This window comes from Brassica oleracea, chromosome C3, assembly GCF_000695525.1.
Source record: "Brassica oleracea var. oleracea cultivar TO1000 chromosome C3, BOL, whole genome shotgun sequence".
NCBI lineage: Eukaryota > Viridiplantae > Streptophyta > Magnoliopsida > Brassicales > Brassicaceae > Brassica > Brassica oleracea.
This window is the reverse complement of record NC_027750.1, coordinates 16,206,391-16,220,634: the sequence shown is the minus strand read 5'-3', so window position 1 is coordinate 16,220,634 and position 14,244 is coordinate 16,206,391. Positions and strand designations below refer to the sequence as shown.

The window sequence follows — 14,244 nt, the reverse complement described above, 5'->3', positions numbered from 1 at the left end:
AAAAAATCTAAATTTTATTTTTATAGCTAATTTGATTGTTTAATTTATTTTAATAATATAAAATTAAACAAAAAATGATGGAGGAGATATACATTGTTATCAAATCTTTATTATTAAACTCATTAATTGTCATATATATATTAGTCATTTATGGTAATTCCGTAGGTTTTATTTAAGGAAAGAAAATATCATATCATATCATTATATCATATAGTTTGACCAACTTATGTATCTAACAACATATAAAAATCGAATGTGGACCTACTTATTTTTCAATTGAATGTAATTGACTACCTAATTGAGTGCCACCTATGCATTGGGGCCTCTTTTAATTAATACAAAATTGAGGTTACATCTTTTCAAATGATCCTCAATTAATATATAAGGGATTAGAAATATCTCAATAAATGTTTACTCGCGTTTATTTATTTTTCTTTATAATTACATCACACCTTACCAAAGACAAAAAGCGATGGTCCACGTCAGCGATCCGAAAAGAAAAAACACATATCTAACAGCCGTTGATTTAGATATATAATCTCATCCATCCAACGGACATAGTCGTCTTACGTCAGCGATCCTCGTGAATAAATCTTATCCAATAGAATGTGTTTGTTCTTCCTTCTTAATATCTCCACACGCTTCAGAGTTCCTTCATCCCAAAACCTAAATCTCGTCTTCGTTTCCGAGAAAATCAAAGAAAAAGAGAGAGAGACTCACGATGGCACCAAAGGCAGGAAAGAAACCAGCAGAGAAGAAACCCGCCGCCGCAGAGAAGCCAGTGGAGGAAGAGAAGGTAGCGGAGAAAGCACCAGCTGAGAAGAAGCCCAAGGCCGGAAAGAAGCTACCTAAGGAAGCCATCGGCGCGACCGACAAGAAGAAGAAGCGCAGCAAGAAGAACATCGAGACGTACAAGATATACATCTTCAAGGTTCTTAAGCAAGTCCACCCAGACATCGGAATCTCGAGTAAGGCCATGGGGATCATGAACAGCTTCATCAACGACATCTTCGAGAAGCTTGCTCAGGAAGCGTCGAAACTCGCAAGGTACAACAAGAAGCCGACCATTACTTCTCGCGAGATCCAGACAGCTGTTAGACTTGTTCTTCCTGGTGAGCTTGCTAAGCACGCCGTGTCTGAAGGAACCAAGGCTGTGACTAAGTTTACTAGCTCTTGAATGAAATCACTTGTTAGGATTCTAGATCTGAGCGCTTTTGGGTTTGTCTTTTGGTATGGATTATGCTCATCTTAGCTTTATGATTTGGTGACTGTGTAAGAACATATGGAATGATTAATCGTCTCTTTCTGTTTAACTCTCATTCTTCGAATTAGTTTAACCTGAAATTAATCTCATTTAGCCTATTTTTAAACTAGATGTGATCTTCTAGGGAGAGACAGTTGCTAAACTTGTACTAAAATATCATTCAACCATAATCCAAACGCAAAAGCTAACGAGAGAGAGTTTGAATTGGATGTTCTTTATTGGTTCACTTGTAAGACTCATATTAGTATTTAATTAAACCTCACCTGACAACAAGAATATAAATAGTTAATGCATCACTAACTTGAGAGGTTAATCACCGACTTTTGTTAAACTATTGCCACATACTTGCGTTTTGATTAAGTCAAAGCCACAAACTTTACTGGAATTGAAAACTACCACCTGTTTGCTACACTCATCATCATTGTAAAATCTAATGACTCGACAATTCCCAACCATTCAGTGTCCTCTACACTATCATTACACAACACCTTCAAACTGAAACTAGTTTTGAGGTGGACATTTCTCGGTCGTTGGTTAGTTAGGTGATGATCATCAATAAAACCCACTCCCTACCATTTTATAATTTTAATTAAGCAACACCACAACCTTATAATAATTTCTGATTGTATTGATATATTTCGTTACATATATTATTTTTGGACGAAGAGATGGCAAAACTGTAATTCAAAGAGGAGTTCACTAAACGTGCAAGCGTCCTCTCTCCCACTCTTCTTTGTCACACACGCAGAAATCGCATCCTTCTTTTGCTCCTCTTCCTTAAGGCAAATCTCATTCAGATCGTCTCATCTGCAAAGAAAAATAAATATTTAATTTGGTTAGTTTCTCCTCGAAATTTGGATGTGCTGTCGTTTCCAATGGAGCCAATTCTTAGGAAAATCTCAGCGGCGCCTTGGCCGGTTCTTGTACAAGCCGCCACGTGGACATTGCTTATAATGCTGACGGTGGGTTTTGCGTCTTTCGCACCAGAGATGGCGTTTGTGTCTACATTGTCATCTTCCTCAAATCTCTGCGACGGAGGAAATGGGTTGGTGAGGATTCCAATTGATTTACCGGGAGAGATGGTGTGCGTGCCGTCTGAAACAGTTAAGCGATCAGCTTTCGACCTTTTCGTGCCGACGATATTCGCAGGAGTTATGGTCGTTGCATCAGTCTCTCTAATCCGATCGTGTTTTGGGATGGAAACCCACATATAACGTGACTCTTTTGATAGCTCGTTTAAATTATTGCGTTTCTAGCTTAATCCAATGTAGAAACTAGTGTCTCGAGTCACTACCTTAATACACTCTTTTTTTTTTTTTTGACAACCTCTACCTAAATATTTTTTTCAACATACAATCTATAAATGTATGTTTTGGAATCGAAATACGTATGATTCTTGGATCATAATTTGTGCATCTTGCATATCTAGAAATATATTTCTATATCCAATCTTCAAACAACAAGGGTCCTTAGCTCAGTGGTAGAGCAATTGACTGCAGATCAATAGGTCACCGGTTCGAATCCGGTAGGGCCCTTACTTTTTCCTTATTTTTCAAAGTTATACTGCCATTTGATTATCTGATTATGATCTAACGGTTTATGCATCGTTTGCAAGGTTTTATCCTGGATTGATGATGTGGCGTGCGGTCCTTAATTTGTGGTTTTTCTTAAAACATCTGAAATTTCAGACTCTCTAGAAGTTTGCCGCCGAACAAAACAACTTAAAATTTTAGCTTCGCGGTTCAATTTCACAGTACTGTAAAACGAAATTTTTGGATTTTTCTTTCTGTTAGAAGTTAGAAGAACTATGTTGCTGATAAACAAACTTCGACAATGCAATTCAAGTCAAACACAACATCACAGTGATAATAATGCTAAGTAACTTGGGACAGGGAAGAGCGAAAATTAGTTTTATTTTACTAATTTTCACAAACCCTAGACAGTAAATTCCATATTTTCTCTTTATAAACTCAACAAAACTGATAAATTTAAGCAAAATAAATTTCTGGGCATCAGCAACAATTCCAATTCATTCTTATTATGCCATTTCATGAAGATAGCCGTATCATCGTAATCAGGTTTATAAAGATTTAATAAAAACTTGAATTCTATCAGCGAAATAAAGAGATCTGATTAATCATATTTCCATTAACCGATAAAGAGAAGAACTTCGTTACAACACTTCTTGACCGCAAGACTTAATAGTAGCAACACAACACAACAAATCGAAAACGATTCAACCACCGAATCCGTAGAGAGTACGTCCTTGTCTCTTCAAAGCATAAACCACATCCATTGCCGTCACCGTCTTCCTCCTCGCGTGCTCGGTGTAAGTGACGGCGTCTCTGATCACATTCTCGAGAAAGATCTTCAGGACTCCTCTCGTTTCTTCGTAGATCAAACCGCTGATTCGCTTAACGCCTCCTCTGCGAGCAAGACGCCTGATCGCAGGCTTGGTAATTCCTTGGATGTTGTCTCTCAGAACCTTCCTGTGTCTCTTCGCTCCTCCTTTTCCCAATCCCTTTCCTCCCTTTCCTCTTCCTGACATTTTTCTTTGGAAACTTTCTCTAGAATATATAACTAAGTATTAGATTCAGATTGTGAATCGTAGGAAGCAGAGATGTAGATATTTATAAAAAGAGACTACTAAATCGTAGCCGTTCGATTATGTTTTCATTGTACGGCTGAGGATGGCGATCCGGGACTAATGAATCGACGGTTGGAAATTGCTTCTTAAGGTAAGACAAGGATTGTGCTTTTCATTTGCTGGATTGTTCTGGTTTGGAGCATTTTATTGGACCAGTAAGTTAACCGGACCGGTTCTGAATGTGTTTATTGGGTTTGTTCGAACCGAAAACAAAACCTAGTCGTGAGCTCAGAGCAAAAAAAAACTTGTTTCTTTTATTTCTTTTTCCAACTTAAAAGACTCCATTGATTATTTGACCAGAAAAAAATAATAAAAAATTTAGCCAAATTTCTTCTTGGTTATCCAATTCAATACCAACCTTGACAGTTTCAAAATATTAAAAATTTGCTAGCAAATGAATCTGTTTCCGCTCTCTACAATTTCATTGATACCTTGAAATGTATTACACCTTCACTTGACAAGTCGACGAACAACATACTGCTTCCCCTCCCATCTTTTTCTTCTCTTTAGGAATGGAAATGCATGCATCCCCGCATCTAGTTATATTTTTCACAATGCCCTATGAGCGAGCACAATGATATATTCATGTACAAAATATTATAGCAAAATAAAAAGTGCCAGTTGTTAATCGAATGAATCAATAAATTTTACTTTTTTGACTATAATGTTTCTAGGTTTGGAGAGCTGTTGAGATGAAATTGCACCACATGCCAGCCTTTTTCTTTATCACTCTCAAATTATATAGTAACGACAAAGATCAGCACAGGTTTACAGTAAAAGTGAAAAAAGTCCCGGAGACTATGATTTATATAGTTTATGTAATTAGAGTATTTTCGAGTAATCTTAGGTAGTTTTAATTTTAAAAAGCCCAACCAAATTATATATCTCTTCTATTAAAAGAGAAGTCATGACTTAGTTCATGTGTGATTTTTTAATTTGGACCACCCCTTAGAAAATTATTAAAATCAACTTTTATATAAATATTTAAATTATTTGAATTATTCTAAGACAAACAAATCAAATAGATATTCATATATTTACTTTAAAAATATTTTTTAATAAAATCTTTTCATATTTTTTATTTACAATATAAATATAAAAAAATATATATTTACATATTTAATTTTTTTATTAAAATATTTTTTTTAAATAATTAAATAATCTCGTGTTTATTTAACATAAATGTATATTCATTTTTCACTTAAACAAAACTTTTAAATATTTAGTTAATATCGTGTTTATTTTAAAATTAAATTTATATTTCATTTTAACTAAAACAAACTTTTAAAATATCGAATTAATTTTCTAATTATAACTAAATACATGTACAGTTTTGTATTAATCTGCGATATTAATTTAATATAATATTTTTCAATAAATCTTTGATCTTCACCAGTAAAAAATTTCAATTTGGAATTTTGTATCAAATGATTTAAAATATGAAAATTTAAAACAAATAAATTTAATTATTGTACGTGAACTATAAAATTATTGTGTTTTAAAATGTTATATTAAACAATTAATAATATGGTAAATATTACAATTAATCATGTAAAACAAATAATTATGTGTGTAAAAATAAAATAATTACCCGCACGGTTGTGCGGATCAAAATCTAATTCCGTATATGATTATTTTCGATAAGTACCTAGTGCATACCATATCTAATGGGTGTTCGGGTAATTCTTGGTTTTTAAGAGACATGTCCAAACCGATGTAAACCTAGTCAGAACTGAACGAAATCCAATAAAAAAAATACTGAATGAAGTATATAACATTAATACCAAAAATTTCAAAATCCAAAAAAATGTTTCGAATCTAAAAGAATGTCCAAATGCATATGCACATAGTCATGTGCCTCTATTTCCTCCAAACTTCGCCAAGTTTATTTTTTTGTTTCCTATCAACAACGAAAGATAAAGTAAACCACAGTTTTTTCAAAAGATACCCAAAAAATTTTGAATTCATAATTTTTAAACCAAGCATAAACAAACATTTAATAAATACGGTAACCTAATAAAATTTAGATTAAACTATATCTGTTTTCGTTCAGACTTAGGTTATGATTTTTTGCTTACTTCTGGTTTTCTTGATAAGAGTTGATAAAAAATATTTGATGTAGGAAACAGCCTACGCCATATGGTGGGCTTAAATATTTAGCTGGATTATATAGTGATGCACATAAGTATTTAGAATATTTCTAAATATTTTATTGTTTATTAATTAAATTAAATTTAGATAATTATTTTTATTATTTTAGAGTGTTATAGCTTTCTTATATATAGTTTTTTAATCTTAAGTTTGTGTTGAGTTTTTTAATTTGATTAAATTTTATTTTGTTCTTTGTTTTCGGTAGATCTATAGAGATCTCAATAGATTTGAGAAAACATTAATCTTAAACCATGATTAACCCAAGGTTCTTAGAGCGGGATTCTTAGCGGAAGTTAAGAAACAGTTTCTTAACTTCCGCTAAGAACCTTATCCTAAGAACCCCGGATTAATCATGCTCTTAGGTACTTAAATACCAAATAAGATTCTTGTATTGTCGTACCTTCAGTTACATAGATTAATATCAGAACTGGCACTTTGGTTTCTTAATCAAAGTTTGATTTTGTTTCTCTGATTACTATGTTGCTCAGACGTTATTATCCTACAGATGAATATCCCTGGAAGGAAGATTTGTACAAAAAGTACAAAAAAATTATTGGTCCTCCACTATATGATCAATATGGTGAAGACATGATAATTATGAAACCAGACATTGCATATTCGGCAAAGATCCGTTCAAAACAACAAAAACGCACAATGTCCCAATAAATTTAATATTTTGATTAGTTATATTAAATTTAGATAATTATCTTTATTGTTTTAATGTTTTATGTTTTTTATATATATTCTTTTACTGTTAAGTTTGTACCGATTTTTATCATTTGATTAATAAAAGTTAAAAAATTTCTATTTGTTTTTTGTTTTGGTAGATCTATAAAGATCTCAACGAATTTGAGAAAACATTGATTTTATGCATTCAGAGATTAAATAAGATCTTTATATTAGTGTACTTTCCGCTGCATCATATAGTCTGCTTGATTTGTTCGCCGATATTCTCACAACACATAGTACTTTTAACGCCTAATTACGTAACCTAATTAGTAGTCAGAAATGTCAGTTGATTGTCTACTCTTCTCATCTCCACCTAAAGACTATTTTCAGCCACCTAATCGCGTTTAAGCAAAACCCCATGAAAGCTACTTACCAATTAAAAATCTAATTAACTATCTTAAATTCTTAATCACATCTTAAATCTCTCTTTTTATTGGACAAACATTACGCATATCTACTTCTGACCACCATTTATTCATCTTAGGTTGAGACTATCTATATATTTTAGAATTGCATTTTCGGGAAGTCTTATTTAAAAATTCATCATAAGTGTTCAATTCCGACATTTCTTAAATAAAGTATTTGGATATTTGAAAAGTTATATGTGGCAGATTTCAAAATATATTTATTTTCATGTAGATGCCCCTGCCTACGTACATAGAAAATATTCCTGATATAATCAAATGGATTCTTAATTTAAAGTATTTAGAAGAATCTTTCGGAATCTTATGTCACTTATTTTAACATTTATGATATGTCATCTGTTATTAAGCCGTACAAGTTATAAAATCTAAGTGATATGATTCTCTGATACGCTCTTGCTTGTGCTAACAAGACAAGTATTTCTCTGCTACTCAACGAACAGGATGAGTTGTATACGTTTATAAAATTGCATGTTGTGTGAAAAGAAACATATACTTTATGAGCTTAGAACAAAATCATCGGACGAATATCATTTTCTTAAAATTCAAGTTATACAATATTAGTTTGCTGTGTTAATTTATTTCTGTGTATATTAAAGTTGAACACTATTTATTATCATCCTTTATACAAATTATCTAATAATTTTCAGATAAATACAATTATATAATGCTACTTCTCGGAAACTCATATATGTTGTAAGCTGAACTGTCGATTCTCCATGTATAATTGTCTAACATGTAAGTTTTCTGTTGAACGATGATGTATACAACAACAAAAAAGTCTACTCTTAGTTTGTAGTATTTAACGTATCCGATCAAATAGATTATTTTATTATGAGACTTTTTGATTTGGTTTTACTAATTTGCGAATTTCAAAAACTGCAATATATATATGTGAGTCTGTTTTTTTTGTTGTTTTAAACATTAAACTCACCTCATATGACATCAAGATCCATCAAACAATTTTTTGGCAAAGAGACTTGATGTTTGTTTCCATATACTTAACTTCAGATCCCAGCAAATCTAAAACTGTTATATATTAACGTTTTATTTTCACAGTTTTTTTTTCCACTGTTTTTAAAGTAAAGAATATCACTTACTTGATAAGTAAATAAATCGTTAATACCTTTCAGAATTTGTATGTGTTAATATAATGGAAGCGCCAAAAAGTAGTATTACTTCGCACAGACGTTATGAATCCACTTGTCTTAGTTTACTAATTTTGTTTATGAGATACGATATACTCTTTTGTACTATAAATTAACTTCTTGCAGCAGCTTAAAAATCTGACTTTATAATTACTACAGCGCCTTTTCTGGTTGTAACCTACGTTACGTTATAATCACTACAGTACATTCAGTCTAGTAGGTTTTTTTGTTATTCTAAACAAAACCCATTTCATACTTTGATTTCTTCAGTGTTGGAATATTAAAAGATATCTAAGGTTTATCAGAAGAGCGACTATTCGTAGGCTTTGCGAATTACCTTTGAGTTGATACTAATTAATAAACACTCGGTAAGAGAATATTATTATTTTTGGTAAAAAAAGTGTTAAATTGGCCATTGTAGAGATAGTCTAAGGTCCTTAAGAGAATATTATTATTTGTGACTTCTTGCAGTACCATGATCATGATATTTCTAATTATGAGTTTTAGGAGAAAATTAGGTTACTCTACATGTTTTAGGAAATACAACTCTACAAATGTGAATATATTTGTAGGAAAAGAGTGATTATGAATCATTTTCCGAGTGGTCTCCAATCTAACACTAAAACACCATTTTAGTTTAGTTTTACACTAAAATTTTTCTAACCCAACACTAAAAATAATGATATTTTAATTATGATTTTTCAGAGGAAATTAGGTTATTTTGCATGTTTTAGGAAATACAACTCTATAAATGTGTATATATTTGTAAGAAAAGAGTGATTATGTATCATTTTCGGATCGTCTCCAATCTAACAGTAAAACACCGTTTTAGTTTAGTTTCATTCTAATTTTTTCTAGTAAAGTTATAGTACTACATCAAAGTGCGATACATATTTACACCATTAAACATTATTCAGTTATTATATTAATAAAATATAAAATTAAATAAATATCTAAGATAAATACAATAAAAAGAAGTAAAATAAAATATATCTTATTATGATATACTTACATAATAATTATTTATTGAACATATTAAATTTTAATAGTAAATTTTAATTTTAAAATATAATGATAAAACTATTTTTAATTAGTGTAAAAATTAGTGTCGTCTTTGTCAGAAAAAAAATCTAAGGCCATGGTTGAAAATGAAAATAATTTAACAGTTTGAATTATAATCAATAATCTGTTTTTACATATAGAATATGACTGGTTAGCATTGTAAGAGTAAATAAAAGAGGTGGAAATTATTACTTTTATTTGCTAATCAAGTAGAATTGTTTTCTCTCTAAATTACTCTAGTTACTATCTAGCAAAACTAATTTTTTTCTTTTTTCCTCTCTTTACCATTTTATGTTTCTCCCTCATTTTCACTTTTACTATACTTTTCTTTTACTCTATAAATTACTGATCACAACCTTAGTGCTATGGATAGGAGATATCCAAATGAGTTAAAACGAAATCATCAAAGTGCCAACAAAATAGTTTAAAAAAAAAGTGCCACCAAATAGAAAAGAAAAAAAAAAATCGTAGGAAAAATAAATAGACGAGACATGAAAGTAAAAATAATTGTCGGTGGAAATAAAAAGAAGAGCAAAAAACAAATTGTCGAGTCTGACAAAGCTTGCATGCCGATCAATTATTTATTATTCATATTTTGTAATATATAAACTTCTCCATCTATCGTACACTCTATTTATTTAGTTTCTTTTTCTAATTATATTAATATTTTCCCCAAACCATACATCACCGTTTTATATTTTATTTTTGAATGATTATTTGTTGGCTTATTTGTGTAATAAACATAAAAAGGAAATTAGTTTTGTAGATAAAAGGTAAAGATAGGACTTATTCTATGGGTGAACCAATAGGATTGTGTTATTTCATATTCGATATCTTTTAAAAAAGAAAACAAAATATTATCAAATTATATTATTTTTTTAAAATTAAAAGGTAAAAAAAAATAAATAAAAAATAGTAGTAATTACAAAAAAAAATATTTTTAACGTCGTCGGCAAAACATTAAACCCTATATCCTAATCCCTAAACCCTAAATCCTAAACCATAAACCCTAAACCCTTAGGTAAACCTTAGACTCTAGGATAAATCTTAAACTCTAGGATAAATCTTAAACTCTAAATCAAAATCACTAAACACTAAAACACTCAGGGTTTAGGGTTTAGGGTTTAGGATTTAGGGTTTAGAGTTTTAAGGCTTAGTGTTTTTATTTAGAGTTTAGGATTTATCCAAGGGTTTAGGGTTTACCCAAGGGTTTAGAGTTTACCCAAGAGTTTAAGGTTTACCCAAGGGTTTAGGTTTATCCAAGGGTTTAGGGTTTAGGATTTAGGGTTAAGGGATTAGGATTTAGGGTTTAGTGTTTTGCTGACGACGTTAAAAAGATTTTTTTAATTCTTTTTTCTGTAGGTGCTATTTTTTTTAACTTTTTAATTTTAAAAACATAATATAACTTGATAATATTTTGTTTCTTTTTTTAAAAGATATCGAAATTGAAATAATGAAATCTTATTGGCTGGTGAATCTAAAAGTTCACCCTGGGATGTGAATCCAAGAATAACTCTAAAGATACTAAGAAGAAAAAGGAAATTTGACTTTTTTGGATATAATGCTACTTATGTTATCTGTTAACCCAAAATAATAACAGATGACCAAAAAAAAAATATAAATAAACCACGTCACGGTAGTCTAATGGTCTCCACTAGAGAAAAAATCGTCTCGTTGATCCAGATCAGGGATCGATTTTCTTCTAGTGCGAAATTATTAACTCCGCGTCTGGCTACAGTCAATTAATATGGGGTGAAATCGGCGATCTTTCGGGATATCTTTCGCGGATCAGGTGCTACTCAGATTCCATAAAATATCTCGATATCCGGATCATAAAAACAGAATAATAATATTAATAATAATATTAATAATAATAATAATAATAATAATAATAATAAATGTCATGATTCTTTTATTTGAGATACTTAACTACTAACATAGTGTTTCTATAGGGGTATCATCAGAATTTTTCAAGAGCAATATTTTTTTTGCAAAATAAGATCCTAACTAGATGATAATCCGCGCGCATGCGCGGAGTAAGTTCATATAATAATGTTTGCTAATTAAATAGTTTTAACATTTTGCAACACTACGGTCTTTAGCGATTGTAAAATGCGAATACAAATGTGGGTCTCTTAAATTTATCATCATTGTTGAAGAGTTAATGTATTACAACTCATTTTAATTATTTTTAAGGCTTCATATGTACAAAAAGAAATTAAGTTTTTCGGTTGACATAAATCACCAAAACTAAATAGACAACATCGATTGTATAATGACGAAAGAGGATTAGGTTGTCTGCTCTCGATTACATTCCTAAACCATTGAGGTCACCTAAAGTGAAACTCGACAAATAAGACCAGAGCCGTTGGTGCCGTAAGCTTAGAATTCAGTGCATGACCAACTGCAACCTCACCGAGTGGTGTATATTCCACCTTAGGAAACACCAAATAGTCTAGAACTAAGGCATTGTAATCTTGCAAGGGAGCCGTAGAGCAGCTCAAAAGGACATGTGACCATAGGCTCCAGCAATCCGTTGAACTACCAAACATCCCTCTGAAAGTCGGGTTGAGGTTTTGGCATGAACACACGATTCAGCTCGCTCTCCGGGAGAAAACAAAGTGAAGCTACTTGATAACACTGTAATTTGGTACTGCGAATGCTTCACCACGAAATGTGACCACCACTGAGACTCAAATCCCCTCCTTAACCAAGCGAAAGAGCTTGAACCTCCTCACGACTGTCTATGAGAACCATAGAGCATTTTCTCCTAAGTGAAGCCTTCATGCAGTTACGAAGCTCCGTTTATCCAGAATGAAGCGCCATTGTTCCAATCTCCCGCAAGGCCATAGACGATCCTTTACGGCTATAGAAACCGCAACAGCACGCGACTCGTGAGCCCATCCAGCTTACATACGTCCGCCTTTTGGATCTCCGGTTACGTTGTTGAGACAATGAGGCCTCAACGTTCATTTCGCGGGGTTAGGGATGTCAGAGCCTTCCAAAAGCGGTAAGCAAGCTCCACACGCCCAATCACGCGCCCCTCTCCTTTCAAATCCGAGACACCAAGGTCCATATCTACATAAAAGGGTGACACCAACGGAACCACCCACCTCCATCTCGTTGTTGAGAACCGACGAGTCAAGCTTGAAAACTACTGTTGGAGCCTACCAACAAACCCTAAAAGCCTACCTTTTCCAATGGTTCTTCTTCACACAGCTTGCCTGAGTTCCAGAGGTTCGCCTTCCTTCAACCAGTCTCGTCTCCGCTGCGGTCAGATTCAAGACAAGGGCCTCCGTCGAATTCCAGAAACACTGTGCATATCACCAGGAAGAGAGAGAACTACCATGAGAGCAAAAGAAAACATAGGAGTAGGGGAAAGGAAGCCTCCGGCTCCGGGAGTGGTCACCAGACATCGGGGGACGCCGCCAATCTAAGGTTTTCCATGCTTTTTTGTTGAGAGAGTTCTTGAGTTCTTTTTTTTTTTTTTTGATTTTTAATTATATGGTTTATACTGGGAGAAGTTAATTCTCTAAACTTCGTCTTTATTTTCTCTTCAACACATTTTTGATAATATCATAAATTACAATTTTATAATATTACGGCTAAAAAATTAAAAAATGAAGATTTTTAAAAGATATATTGAGTTCTATAAAAATTACAATATATGCACGACTAATTTTTATATTGCCAACTAGATCTGATCTGGTTATTTAATTTGCATGTTTTGTAAATAAAGAAAAAATGCAAAATGTATCTCATCAATAAAAGAGCTTTTTTTTTTCATTCGAGAAAACTCTTTTTGTTAGTAGTGTAACTCTTTTTGTTAGTAGTGTGCATCAAATTGATTACTCTTTATGTCACCAAATTAATAGACAAAAGATTTTGCTCTTTTTTTCACCCGAAAACATTAATTGAACAAAAAAAGAAGTGAAAAAGCATTTGATATAGGAGTATGGTCAAGTCTACATCGGGAAACAAAAGTCATCTAGCGCCACTTGGACTCCGACGAGAAAAAAACTTTCAAAGTGGGGGGCCTGTTGGCTTTTAGTATCATACTGACCTCCCATTTATAAGCTTTTAGTTCGAAATATTTATGTGCCCAATCACCTAAGATCATTTCCAACTAGTCTCTGTATTATTAAAAGAGAAGTACTCATTTTCAAATGTTCTCACTTCATTAATTAATTTTTTTTTTGATTATCTTTTTCAGTTACACTTATGAAATATCCTAAAATGAATAAAATTGCCTAATTTATTATTTGTCTTTTCAGTTACATTAATGAAATATACTTAAATGAATTTAAACTTCCTATTTTATTGTTTGTCTTTTTCAGTTATCTTAATGAAATATCCTTAAAATAAATTTAGACATTATTTCATTTAATCAACCAAAAAAACTCATGAGTTATCCTTACGTGCATAATTTTAATAATGAAGATTTTTCAAAACGTGCATCATTAAAATGTTACCTAAAACATGCAACACTAATATATAACATGCATCAATAAAATTAGAATTTGACTCACACAATTGTACGGATATTATTTTTAGTTGATTAAATTTAAAAATAATTATTTATTCAAAAAATATTTAAGAATGGTTATGTTTTTAAAAATTATATGGTATTATTTGCTCATAACTCATTTGTCATTTGATAAATTGTTAGAAAGAAAATTTTAGCATAATATAACTCAGTTGTCATTTGCTAAATTTATGGTTTTTATTTATATTTTTTATTATTTAATTATAATATTTTCATTTTATATTTGAAAGATAAATGAATTTTCTTTCAAACAATATTTTTGTAAATGTATTTTT

At 31.5% G+C, this 14,244-nt stretch overlaps 3 protein-coding genes and 1 non-coding gene across 4 annotated transcripts; 3 read left to right on the top strand and 1 right to left on the bottom strand.

Moving 5' to 3' along the window:
• The first annotated feature begins 641 nt into the window (after nt 1-641).
• On the top strand, nt 642-1,319 carry LOC106328573 (histone H2B.3). The gene has a single exon (XM_013767048.1). The coding sequence runs from the start codon at nt 722-724 to the stop codon at nt 1,175-1,177; it is 456 nt and encodes a 151-aa protein (XP_013622502.1). The 5' UTR covers nt 642-721; the 3' UTR covers nt 1,178-1,319.
• A 589-nt stretch (nt 1,320-1,908) lies between these two features.
• LOC106328642 lies at nt 1,909-2,592 on the top strand. The gene is made up of 2 exons (XM_013767124.1): nt 1,909-2,481; nt 2,524-2,592. The coding sequence occupies exon 1, from the start codon at nt 2,140-2,142 to the stop codon at nt 2,476-2,478; it is 339 nt and encodes a 112-aa protein (XP_013622578.1). The 5' UTR covers nt 1,909-2,139; the 3' UTR covers nt 2,479-2,481; nt 2,524-2,592.
• Nucleotides 2,593-2,727: 135 nt separating this feature from the next.
• Nucleotides 2,728-2,799, top strand: TRNAC-GCA. Its single transcript has one exon. It is a non-coding gene; the product is annotated as a tRNA-Cys (tRNA).
• Nucleotides 2,800-3,384: 585 nt separating this feature from the next.
• On the bottom strand, nt 3,385-3,878 carry LOC106328643 (histone H4). The gene has a single exon (XM_013767125.1). It carries the CDS (start codon nt 3,810-3,812, stop codon nt 3,501-3,503), a length of 312 nt encoding a protein of 103 aa, XP_013622579.1. The 5' UTR covers nt 3,813-3,878; the 3' UTR covers nt 3,385-3,500.
• Nucleotides 3,879-14,244: the final 10,366 nt, after the last annotated feature.